General features: G+C 40.5%; 1 protein-coding gene across 1 annotated transcript in view; it reads right to left on the bottom strand.

Annotated features, from left to right (window-relative positions):
• Positions 1-13,392, bottom strand: part of EPHB1 (EPH receptor B1) — a 457,899-nt gene that overhangs the window by 45,194 nt on the left and 399,313 nt on the right. The window contains exon 12 of the mRNA XM_001115263.5: positions 13,043-13,258. Within this exon, the coding sequence (XP_001115263.1) occupies positions 13,043-13,258 (216 nt within the window). The remainder of the gene's footprint in view (positions 1-13,042; positions 13,259-13,392) is intronic.

Below are 13,392 nucleotides of genomic sequence, written 5' to 3'. Positions count from 1 at the left end.
TTGTGGCTGAAATGCATGCTCGCTCCCAGAAGCACAGTGAGGACAGAGGCTGCAGCTGAGACAATAATTCATGGGAATAATAGATAATGGGTGTGTGTGGGGTTGGTGGTGGTGAGATGAGGGTGCTGCCCACACCATGTCCTGGGATGACTGAAATTCATCACAGAACAAAGACCTCTGGAGCGTACATGAGCGGCAGGCCTGGCTTCCTCCAGCAGGTTCAGGATGGGCCGTGGCACCAGGTACTCACGGAGATTACCCTTGTAGGAAGGCTGTCTCTTGCCCCATGAGGGGAGGCTGGACCCTTCATGCCTGGTGCCCTAGAGCAGTATAGGAAATGAGTCTGATGCAGATGGGGCAGATTCTAGAGGAAGTGGAACAGCTGAGCTGTCCCCAAGTGGATCCAAGCAGTTAATGTGGGAAAGAGGGGCAGCAACAGCCAGGGCAATGTGAGGAAGAGCTGACAAAGGGAAAACGATCCAGGAAGGACAAGGGCACAGCTGGCAAATGGCCTGAGAGGAGGGGGCAGATGGCCAAGGAATGGCTCTGTTTGCAGTTCCCAGAAGGAAACAGCAGCAAGGCAGAGGACATCAGCTGACATGAGAAGAGAGAAAGTAAGGAGGAGGAGGAACTGGTGGGCTTGGAAGAAAGTGAATCTCAGAAGTGGCAGAAACACAGAGTGTGGGAGGAACCGGGAGCTTGAGACAAGAGGAAGGAGCTGCAAGAGGAGTCAAAGGGGAAGGGGCTGAGGGAGATCAGAGGCGCGTTGAAGACTTAATGCAATTCATGATAAAACAGGGAGGCCTGCAGAGAGCAGGCTGTGCAGAAGGATCGAGCAAGGCTGGAGGCTTCTTAGAGAGACAACCTGGGGGCTCTGAAGGATGGGAAAGTTGACACTACTTTAGCAGAAGGAACTTGACTGAATACTAAGAAGGGAAAATTATGCTTACAAAGGGACTGGATGGGCCTCTTCCTACTGATCAGAAGAGAAAGAAAGCCATGCTGAAATAGAGCTTTTGATTTAACCAGCATAAAGCTGTTATCCAGAGATTTATGGGATCCTGTTGGGGCTCTGCCCACCAATGTCAGCTGATAAAAGGTAAAGATCAAGTTTGTGAGTGTGTACGTGAGCTCCAAATACAATCAGTTAATCAAAGATGTGACACCTTTCCTCGCATGTGTATGCCCTCTTTTCTCTTGGTAACATTAGACAGAACCAGTAATAATGAGAAGGTGACCTGTGAGGTCAAACATCAAGAACTGGTCTATAACAGAAGCATGGGAATGTTTATTTGAACACACATAACGGCATTCAGAAATATACCTGCCAAAAACAAAGCTGTGTAAACCATGCAAGTGTTCAGAGTCCAGCCCAGCTCATTTATCTGTTTCTCTTAAAGAGCAGGAATATCAGCAGCAGTTCAGAACTATTCCTTAGTTTAGTGGATTTATTCCAATCATAAGAAAGCACAAAGTAGCAAATTCTATCTGTTCATTATTTCAGGAGCTTTTTGGGAAGGAAATGCTCCTGGGGCTAGAAATAGCAATCTAAAACAGAGAAGGAACACCTGGGGGAAAGTACAGTGGAGAATTAAATCAGAGTGAGAGATGAAGGTTGAGGACCTGGTAGGAGAAACTAGAAAACTTTAATAGCTATTAACGAGGTCTTCACTTACAAAGTAAAACCAGATGTATTAGAAGATGGTGATGTTAAAAAGATCTTGAAAGAACTGCATAAAATAGGGGAATTACGATGGAGTAGAGAGGTCTTAAGTACTGTCTTAAAGAACTGCTGATTAGGGGGATAAGCTGAATGTTCCACTTTTGGTGTCAAGTATGTTTCTAACAAATGGACTGTCTAGCAAACAAGAGAAGAAAAACATAAGAGAAGGAAAAAGAAAATAAAGGAAAAATGAACTGAAGATTCTGGAAACTGAACAGCACAGGGTTTTATCTTCTGTAGCTTTTCCCTAAGGGCAGCCATGGTCTGCTCAGTGGCTCAAACTGCAACAGAAAACCCCACCACCTTTCTGACTGGAGGAACCAAGGGAAGGAGTTCAGCACAATCAGGGCCGCTGGAGAGCTGAGGGAGAATCCCTAGAAACAAGATAACAAGGGAAAGGTAATACCAAATTCTGTGTATAAAGTCTTCCCAATTTTCTAGCTGAACCCTGAAACACGCATGTATAAGACAGATTAAAAACCATAAAAACTGGGGGCTGAGCTGTTGCCCACTGCAAACATGACAGAGTTTACAGGTTGAGTCTAACCAAGTTAATTTCCTGCTAAACCAAAAATACCAACACTCTGGTTCAGTGTAGCAGAATCCAATCACCACATCATAACATTCATGTTTATAATCCCAAACTTCTAGATGTGTAAAGAGCCAGGGAAATGTTTCCCATTTTAATGGGAAAAAAGCAAATAAGATGCTAATCCCGGGACCACCCAGATGTTAACATTATCAAATATTTTACAGTTGCTATTGTAGCTATGGTCAACGAGGTAAAGAAAAATATGCTTATGAATGATAAAAGGATAAAATATCTCAGCTGAGATTCTGAAACTATAAAAAAGGATTAACTAGAAAATATAGCTCTAAAAAACACAATTATTAGAAAAAAAATCGCCAGAAGGGCTCAAAAACAAAACAAAGATGGCAAATGGTAAAATCAATGAGTTTGAAGATAGACCTGAAGAAGAGAAAGGAAAAATCAGGGAAAATAATGAACAGAACCTCAGGAACCTGTGGAACATTTTCAAAAGTTCTCCCTCTAAATAACTGCAGCCCTACCAGAAGGAGAAAAAAAAGAACAAAAATAATATTTGAAGAATATGGCTGAAATCTTGTATATGGCAAATATACAGAAAGACAGAAATTTACAGATCTTATAAAGCATAGAGAACCTCAAACAGGATAAATTTGGGGAAAAAAGTATGCTCAGGCATATCATAGTCAAGCTAAAAACTAAAGATAATGAGAAAATCTTGAAAGCAGCCAGAGAAATATGACACAGTATATATACGAATATATATGTATGTGTATATACATATATTTGTAAGAGAACAATGATTCAAGTAATTGTAGGATTTCTCATCGGAAGCCATGGTAACCACAAGACAATGAAACAATATTAAAGTGATGAAAGAAAAACCAAACTATAAACCAGAATTGTATATTCAGCAAAAATATATTTCGTAATAAATGCAAAATATAGACATTTCTCTGATAAAGGAAAACTAGGAGAATGCATTGCCAGAGACCTGCACTACAAAAAATGTTAAAGGTATTTCTTCAGACTGAAGGAATGATGCCAGAGGGAAACTTGGATCTTCAGGAATAAAGGAAGAACAAGAGAAATGATAACTATTCTGAGTCAATGAAAAACATTTTCCTCTTGATTTCTTTAAAATACACATGGCTGTTTAAAGCAAAAATTGTAACACTGTCTTTAGGACTATAAATGTATGTAGATGGAACATATATAACAATGATAACATCCCACAATGATAACATAGTGGGAGGGATGGGTAAATGGATCTATATGATATGATTATGTGTGGTCTCTATATTTTATGTAAAGTGGGAATATGAACCCTAAGTAGACTAGGAAAAATTAAGATATATATATTATATAAGCATATATTATATATTATTATGTTAATTCTAGAGTAACTATGAAAAAAGCAAATGCAAAGAAGTAAAGCTGAAAATCAAGAATAAGTAAAAGTTAAGTGCCTATCCATCTCTGCCTGTACATGGGGTGGGGAGGGATGCAATACCACCTTGTCTCTCTGCCTCACCCAAGGGCCAATAGAGCCAGTGGCAAAGATGACAGCTGACTTGGACTCTACAGAGAATCCTTTGCTGGGCCTTTGGGAGGAAAAGAGGGAAAAGTAAAGCCAGAGAAACAGGCTTTCTAGAACATCACAAAGGACCAAAGTTGAGCAGGGAGTCTGGCACACTGTGGGGCCAGAGAGGGACTCACAGTGTCCTGAGCATTGGACTCAGAGTCTAGAGAACGAGACTGAAGGGCCAAAGCTGCCGCTGCAATAGCACGCTGTGTGGCTTGAGTAACTCATTTGACCACTCTGGGCCATGGATTCCTCATCCAAAAGTGAGGAGGTTGGGTTTACGGCAAATTCTTATTTCTTAATTGACTGTCAGGAGGAAAGAGACAATTGGACAGCTACTGTTCCTACCTTATGTACATCTGTATTGGCAAACTGGGCTCCTTCATGTCCAGAACCAGGCTCTTTTCCCATTCTATCCTTTCCCAAATGAAGTACATTTGCACCCACTGTTTTGTTTCTGTTTGTATGCCAATGATGATTCCTAAATGTGCATCTTCATTTGGACTTCTCCTCTATGCACCAAACGCACATATACAGCTGCCTATTCAGCAGCTCTACTGAGATATCCCACAGACACATAAAAGTCAAAATGGTTTAAACAAGTGTCTCTCAGAATTTTGTAAGTATCAAAATCATATGCAAAATTTTAGTAACAGTGAAAAAGTCCAGATTCTATTCTACTTCAATGAGTCTGTGCCTCTGTGCTCTGTATTAACTCTCCAGGTAAATCTGATACTCAATGACATTTGAGAATTTGAAAATTGAGAATTTGAGAATAACTATTCTGAATCAAATCCACAATCTATTCCTAACTCTTCTACTCCTTCAACCAATTTCTCTCCAGCATCCTCACTCTCAGAGAATGGAGCTGTCATCCATCCAGAGGCGCAGGCTGGATACTTGGAGTCATCCTCTGCCATCTGCCACTCTCACCTGTAAGTGCCATCTGCTGTCAAGTCCTTCTGCATCACCCCATTGGACCTTCTGGGCTTCATTCGCTGCATCCCAGCCCCATTGCCCTATAGCCTCCTGATGCATCTTCCCGTCTCTACTAGTGCCTCTCCCACCCATCCTCCACGCTGCAGTCAAGGTAAATTTAAAAATATATGTATTTTATTTGAGACAACTTCAAATATCTACAAAAGTTGCAGTTGCAAGACTACTACAATTAATGCCTGTACACTCTTCACTCAGGCACCCTACAATTGTCCCAGAGATGTCCTGGTAAGGATCACATGGCATACCCAGTGTCATGCCTCTCAATCTGGAGCAGTTTCTCAGTCTCCTTGACTTTCATGACCTTCACATTTTTGAAGCACATAGGCCACACATTTAATAGAATGTACCTCAATTTGAGGTAGTCTGATGTTTTCTCATGATGAGCCCCAAGTTATAAATTTTGAACAGAGTATTGCAAGTGTTATGTTCTTTTCATTGCATCCTCTAAGCTGTACAGAATATCTACCTGTCCTGTTACTGCTGGTGTTAACTTTAATCACTTGATTCAGATGGCATTTGCCAAACTTCTCTGTAAAGCTACTTCCTCCATCTTTGTAATAAATAAATATTTTGGGGGGAGATACTTTGAAGATACGTAAAATCCTGTTTCTCTCCTGATGTTCCTCTCAAGTTTTAGCATCCACTGATGTTTCTTATCTGAATTAGCTATTAATCTGGTGGTTGCCAAATAGTGAATTTCTAATATCATCATTCTTTCCTCTACAGGGAAGAGCTTTCTCTGGTTTCTATTTATTTGTTCATTTATATGCATATTAGTGTGGACTCAATAGTCCCCATCTTATTCAGTAGATTATAACTTGTTACTATTATTACATGTTGTGAGGCTCAAATTATCCAGATTTGGACATTTGGAGGCCCTTCAAGCTGGATGTTGTTTTTTTTAATATGTGCTCATTATTCTTTGAGTACTTTCTCATTTTCTGGCACAAAAAAAAGACGTGTTGGTCTCATTTCACATTTTCCCTGTCCAGGCCTTGGAAGGGGCCACGTCTCTAATGAGTCCTGGTTGGTTTTAGGGAAGAATATGGAATCCAAGATCTGAGTGCCAGCTGTACTCCTTGCTATGTAGATGTTACTGCTTCAAAGCCACTCTCACCCTATATTTATTTCTCCATTTCTATATATTTAAAACCACCAGTTCACACTAATACCTCCAATTTTGATTCCACAGCATACAATTCATTCTACCTTTTATGCTTTCCATATTTATACCTCTGTTCCTACAGTTCCCATTATTTCCAATTTATTTTTAAATCTCCCTGTATATAGCTTATCTCTCAATCTTTCTGAGCCAGTAGCCCGTTCACATGTGGGTCCTGATATCTGCTAGGGCTTGCCTCCCTTGTTTAGAACATCTACCCTGGTTGAGTCTGCTTAATGGCTTTTTTGGTGAAACAAAACAGGAAGAAATCCAAGAAAGTTATTTCTAAAGAAGGCAAGGAAAGAGATTGGAAGGAAAAGGCTAAAGAAAAGCCAGGTTATGTTTCCAAAATTCAAAACCATCACTTTCGAACCACACGTGTGCATCTCTCTGTGTGCACAGCACACACACACACACACACACACAACTCGAGAAAGGTTTACCATCGCTCTAAGGCTGCAACTCCTATCACAAGGGTTTGGGGAAGATCCTACATGATGGATGCCACAGGCCTCCTTGGATACTTCCTCCCTAATTCTCCAAATGCCCTAAACAGTGGTCCCTTCTGAGTTCTACCCCATCTTCCCTCTTGCCACAGGGCATTTGTATATGCTACCTCTCTGCCTCTGTAGTCCAACTTGCCACATTTAGTTGGGGCAGAATGCTATAGACTGAATGTTTATGTGTCCCCCAAATTCATATGTTTAAGTCCTAATCCCCAGTTGGATGATATTTGAAGGTGGAGCCTCTGGGAGGTGATTGCAGTTAGTTTATGTCATGAGGGTGGAGGCCCCAAGATGGGACTGACGTCCTTATAAAAGAGGAAGAGGCAAGATCTCTCTCTGTGCATATGCCAACAAAAGGCCATCTGAGGACATAACCAGGAATAGGGCCCTCAATAAGAATCCAACCATGCTACTTAGCATCTTGATCTTGGACTTCCAAGCCTACAGATGATAAGAAATAAATGACCGCTGTTTAAGCCATCCGGTGTGTGGCAGTTTGCCATGGGAGCCCAGGCTGACTAAAATAGTGACTATTCTTTAAATCTCTGCTGTAGCACCATCTCTTCCTCTGGAAGCCCTCCTAGACACAGTTAGGCCACTCTGTTATCTATTGTTTTATTCATGCTCTCACAAAACATAGTGGCCCTTATTTCAGTTGGTAATTATGCACTAATTTGGGCATGTGTTTGATTAACGTTCCCAGTCCTCACTTAACTGAGAGCAGTAACAATGTCTCCTTTTGATCATAATTATGTCCCCTCAGCTTGTGGCCTAATGTTGACACATAGTACTCAATAAATATTTGTCACGTGAATAAATTGTTTGTAGTTTTAGAAAAAATATTTGCTTAATAATCAAACATAATTTTTTCTATTTTGAACAAAAGGCAAAGTGTGAAGAAATGATATTCAAATATAGTGAGATAGGTGGCCATATGACTGTGTAGAATCCTGAAAACTCTTAGGCCTAAAAGTATAATAAGCTCTATCATCTAGAAAGACACTTACAAAATCACAGCAAGTAATCTAAATAATGTGTACAGAAAAATAATGTGAGAAATCTTTTACTGAAGAAACTTTTAATGTCATGTATATGTAAACGGTATATTTGGCTCACATCATCATTTAGGTGATTCAGGATCACTGAAATGTTAATCTTCCCAAAGAGAGAGTAGAATTTCAGTTAAAATCCACATGTGAGTGTACATGTATGTGTGCATGTTTTGAAACTGGACAGAAGATTTTAAATTGCACTTGAAAGAAAAGATATTTGAGAACAGTCAAGGAAGCTTTCAAAATCTATTTTAATGGATAATGGATAAGGATAATGAAGGATAACATGCTTTACCCATACAGTAAGACTTTTTTTTTGAGATGGGGTTTCCCTCTTGTTGCCCAGGCTGGAGTGCAATGGCACAATCTTGGCTCACTGCAACCTCTGCCTCCCAGGTTTAAGCAATTCTCCTGCCTCAGCCTCCCAAGTAGCTGGGATTACAGGCATGAGTCACCATACCCAGCTAATTTTTTGTATTTAGTAGGGTCGGGGTTTCACCATGTTGATCAGACTGGTCTCGAACTCCTGACCTCAGGTGATCCACCCACCTCGGCCTCCCAAAGTGCTGGGATTACAGGCGTGAGCCACCATGCCCAGCCTACAGTAAGATTTTTAATAATATTACTATAATCAGAATATAGGCAGGAGCTAGCATTATTATAATCATGACAACATAGTTGAGCATAAGAATAAATAGATTATAAAAGCAGAATTGAGAATCAAAACATAGTTCATATAATGAACTTAATATGTCAAGGATGACGTGTGATTCAATAAAAATGAATAATATATTTAATAAGTAGTGTTGGCATAATTGTTCACCTGAACAAAACAGTGTGAGAATATACCTCCAAATACATAGTCAAAAATGAATTCCAGAATATTTCTGGTGTCTATCAAAAAGAGAATGGACAAATAAACCATGGAATATTACTCAGCAATAAAAGGAACAAACTCCTGCTTCACACACAACATGAACGGTTCTCTTAAACATAATGCTAAGTGAAAGCAACCAGATGCAAAAAAGCATATGCTGTATGACTCCACTTATATGAAGTTATAAAACCAACTGATGGTCAAAAAAATTAGAACAGTGGTTGCCTCTGGGTATGGATGTGGGTGAGGATGCAATGGGGAGGGATGAGGTTGTGGGGGCTTCCTGGTTTGATGGCAATTTTCTGTATCTTGATGAGAGTTTGGGTTACACAGTTGTGTGCATTTTTAAAACCTCTATAAATGTACACTTGAGACTTGTGAGTTTCACTCTACGCACATTTTACCTTAAAAAAGAACATTAAACAAATACATGTGAGAGACATGTATGCTAAAGTGGCTAGGGGTGATATGCAATGATGTATGCAAGTCACTTGGAAATACAACAAAACAATAGATGGTGTGATGGATGGGCAGAGGGATGGATAGACGAATAGTTACATGATAAAGCAAATGTACCAAGATATTAATTCTAGAATCTAGGTGGTAGGTATATGACTGTTCTCTGCCAAATTCTATCAAGTTCTCTGTGTGCTTGAAATTTTTCAAAATAAAATGGTGGGAAAAATAAATACATTTCACAGGTACTAAATATTCAAATATAAAACAAACACCCTTACCAATAAAATAGCCCAGGACACTAGGAAATATTTTATAGCCTTGGAGTGAACATAACTTTTAAAATAAACCAGGTAACCCAAGAAGACAGCTATTTCATGAATGTTAACCACTTTATAAGCCAGAGGATATCATAAACAATATAAAAGAATAACAGATGGGGGAAAAGATAAATTATATCACACAGAGCAGGCAAAGGAGTAATATCTGTAATATAAAGAGACTTTCTATAAGTTTCTAAGAAATCAACAAACAACCCAGTAGAAAAATAGATAAGGACATGTACAAACAATAGAAGAGAAAACACAAATCCCTGCACCATGTGAAAAGATATCAATATCACTAGCAGTCAGTTGAAAATGTAAATTAAAACAAAATGATGCTACTTATATACAATGGAGTACTATTCAGCCATAAAAATGGATGAGATCCTGTCATTTGCAACAACACGGATGCAACTGAAGGTCATTATGTTAAGTGAAATAAGCCAGGCACAGAAAGATAAACATCATATGTTCTCACTTATTTGTGGGATCTAAAAATTAAAACAATTGAACTCATGGAGATAGAGAGTAGAAGGATGGTTACCAGAGGTTGGGAAGGGTGGTTGGGGAGGCGGGTGGTATAGGGGGTATGGTTAAATACCAAAAAAAAAAAAAAAAAAAAAAAACCCAGGAAAAGTGAATAAAACCTACTATTTGATAGCAAAACAGGGTAACTATAGTCAATAATAATTCAATTGTACATTTTAAACTGAAAGAGGCTGGGCATGGTGGCTCATGCCTATAATCCCAGCACTTTGGAAGGCCGAGGCGAGTGAATCACTTGAGGCCAGGATTTCGAGACCAGCCTGGCCAACATGGCAAAATCCCTTCTCTACTACAAATACAAAAAAAAAAAAAAAAAGTTAGCAGTGCATGGTGGCGCACACCTGTAGTCCCAGCTACTCGGGAGGCTGAGGCAGGAGAATCGCCTGAACTCAGGAGGCAGAGGCTGCAATGAGCCGAGATCGCGCCACTGCACTCCAGCCTGTATGACAGACTAAAGACTGTCTCAAAAAATGAATAAATAGGCCAGGTGCAGTGACTCACGCCTATAATCCCACCAGCACTTTGGGAGGCCAAGGTGGCCAGATCAGCTGAGGTCAAGAGTTCAAGACCAGCCTGGCCGACATGGCGAAAACCCATCTCTACTAAAAATACAAAAACATTAGCTGAGCATGGTGGTGGGTGCCTGTAATCCCACCTACTTGGGAGGCTGAGGCAGGAGAATCTCTTGAACTCTGGAGGTAGAGGTTGCAGTGAGCTGAGATCATGCCATTGCACTCCAACCTGGATGACAAGAGTGAAACTCCATCTCCAAAAATTAAAAAAAAAAATAAAAAATCAATTAAGATAACTAAAAGGGATTGTATGTAACACAAAGGATATATGCTTGAGAGAATGAATACCACGTTTTCCATGATGTATTATGCGTTGCATGCCCGTATCAAAACATCTCATAAACCTTTTACATATATACACCTGCTCTGTACCTACAAAAATTAAAAATCAAAAAATTAAATTTAAAAATTTTAAAAATGTAGACATATGTGAAATTTTAAAATGAGGCATCATTTTTCATTGTTGGAGCAGCAACCCTTTGTGAGGGCTGATCACCTCCAGGTCTGGTGAGGATGCTGAAGCCCAGCGCCATACATTCCCAGTGGATGGAGTGTGAATGTTTGCTAACTTTCAGAAAAGTAATCTTGGCAGCAACGATGCCCAAAAGACACCCCAGATCACAGAGGAATAGGCATAATATGATCCAAATTTTGTAGAATAAAAATGTTCAAATTTTTGACCGAAGAGAAAAATGCCAAAGAAGGCACACCTAATTGTTGAAATTGGCAGGTGTAGATAAACTGTGGTCTGAAAGCTAAACTTGGCTGGTCCCTTTTTTAATAGTCCATGAGCTAAGAATGACATTTATAACTTCTTACGGGGTTAGTTACATTCTAAATGGTTATATAATTATCTACATGATCTCCTTCATTTTGCCTCTTAGCCAGCAAAGCCTAAAATATTTACTAGACAGCCCTTTGAGAAAAACTTTACCAATCCCTGCCTCAGGGGAATTTTAGTTTATTTTTTATTCTTTTTCTTTTAAAATTTTACTTTAAGTTCTGGGATACATGTGCAGAACATGCAGGTGTGTAACATAGGTATATGTGTGCCATGGTGGTTTGCTGTACCTATCAACCCATCATCTAGGTTTTAAGCCCTGAATGCATTAGGAATTTGTCCTAATGCTCTCCCTCCCCTTGCCCCTCACCCTCTGACAAGCCCTGGTATGTGATGTTCCTCTCCCTGTGTCCATGTGTTCTCGTTGTTCAACTCCCACTTATGAGTGAGAACATGTAGTGATTGGTTTTCCGTTCCTGTGTTAGTTTGCTAAGAATGATGGTTTCCAGCTTCATCCATGTCCCTGCAAAGGACATGAACTCGTTCTTTTTTATGGCTCCATAGTATTCCATGGTGTATATGTGCCACATATACAGTCTTTATCCAGTCTATCATTGATGAGCATTTGGGTTGGTTCTGAGTCTTTGCTATTGTAAATAGTGCTGCAAAAAACATATATGTGCAGGTATCTTTATAGTAGAATGATTTATAAACCTTTGGGTATATACCCAGTAAAGGATTGCTGGGTCAAATGGTATTTCTGGTTCTAGATCCATGAGGAATCACAACACTGTCTTCCACAATGGTTGAACTAATTCACACTCCCACTAACAGTGTAAAAGCATTCCTATTTCTCCACAGCCTCACCAGCATCTGTTGTTTCCTGACTTTTTAATGATTGCCATTCTAATTGGCATTTCCTTTTACTTCTCTGTATTGTTTTGATTTTTGTAATAATCATGCATTACTTTCACAGGTTTAAAGAGGATGGACAGGTAGACAGGTAAGTAGGTAGATCAGTCACTTTGGGTGCTGTTGAAATGGATGTAAGGAGACAAAAGGAAACCAGGGACACCAGTTAGGAAGCCACTGTAACAATCCAGGTGAAAGGGAATAGTGCTTTGGAACAGATTGGGGGAAGCAGAGATGGAGACAGAGGGATAGATTTTTTGGTACCCTATGGGGGTCGCTGAGGGATTTAAAATAGATGGACACAGAAAGAAATCAAAGATCATTCCTAGGTTTCATCTTTTAGTTAAGTGGTGCCAACTACTGAGATGGAGGGACTAGGGAGAGGATATTGGAGAGTAAATCCCAAGCTCTATTTTGGGCTTGTTAAAGTTCTAAATGAAATTGTGTGAACTAAGCAGTTGGATATAGATGATTAGTGCTGCTCAGAATGTAGAGGGGGAGGCTGAGCAGGAAATACAAGTTTAAGAGTACTCATCGTGTAGACGGTACTTAGAGCTATTTGGAAGCAATACAGAGAGAAGAGAGAAGGGGATCAAGAGTCTACCTGGTGACACAGCACCCAATCCAGCTGCAGATCAAAGGCCTCATGCATGCCTGGGGTCTGCTCTCTGCTGACAGATGCCTCTGGTGCCACTGTCTACCTGCTTGGATTCCCTCAAATCAGCTGTTCCAAAATTTCCTCTTCCCGAGGAACACTATAGCTTCATAAGAGACACTGTCCCTTCCTCACAGTCCAAGCCCAAATGCTTGCTTTCTTGCTTGAACAACCAGCTACTATGGCTTCTCCCGGCTGGATAGTCCTCCTGGCATCTTGGTCTCTCAGTGGAGAGCTCAGTTCAGATCCCATTCCCTCCCAGTGTGCTCTGCCACAGTTCCCAGCCACGCAGAGTCCCCTTTCACTCATGCCATGCTTCTACTTGAGAATGCCAAGAAGGACTCACCAAGGAGCTGGTGTAGGTGGGATCTGAGGTGTCATCCTGGAGGTAGCGGGAGAGGCCAAAGTCGGACACCTTGCACACCAGGTTACTGTTGACCAGAATGTTCCTAGCAGCCAGGTCCCGGTGCACATAATTCATCTCGGCCAGGTACTTCATGCCAGCAGCGATGCCCCTGAGCATACCCACAAGCTGGATCACGGTGAACTGCCCATCATTTTGCTGTAATAAGACATAGAGGGCATTGGGATCAAGACGGGCTTCAGTGGTTAAGCAGAGGGAGAGATGCTGTGGCCCTGCTGCTTGTCAGCTTCCATCTGCTCCAGGCCGAGCCACATACTGCATCCTCCTGTCTC

This window comes from Macaca mulatta, chromosome 2 (genome assembly GCF_049350105.2).
Source record: "Macaca mulatta isolate MMU2019108-1 chromosome 2, T2T-MMU8v2.0, whole genome shotgun sequence".
NCBI lineage: Eukaryota > Metazoa > Chordata > Mammalia > Primates > Cercopithecidae > Macaca > Macaca mulatta.
Note: the sequence above shows the minus strand (reverse complement) of the source record. Positions and strands in the feature narration are given on the sequence as shown.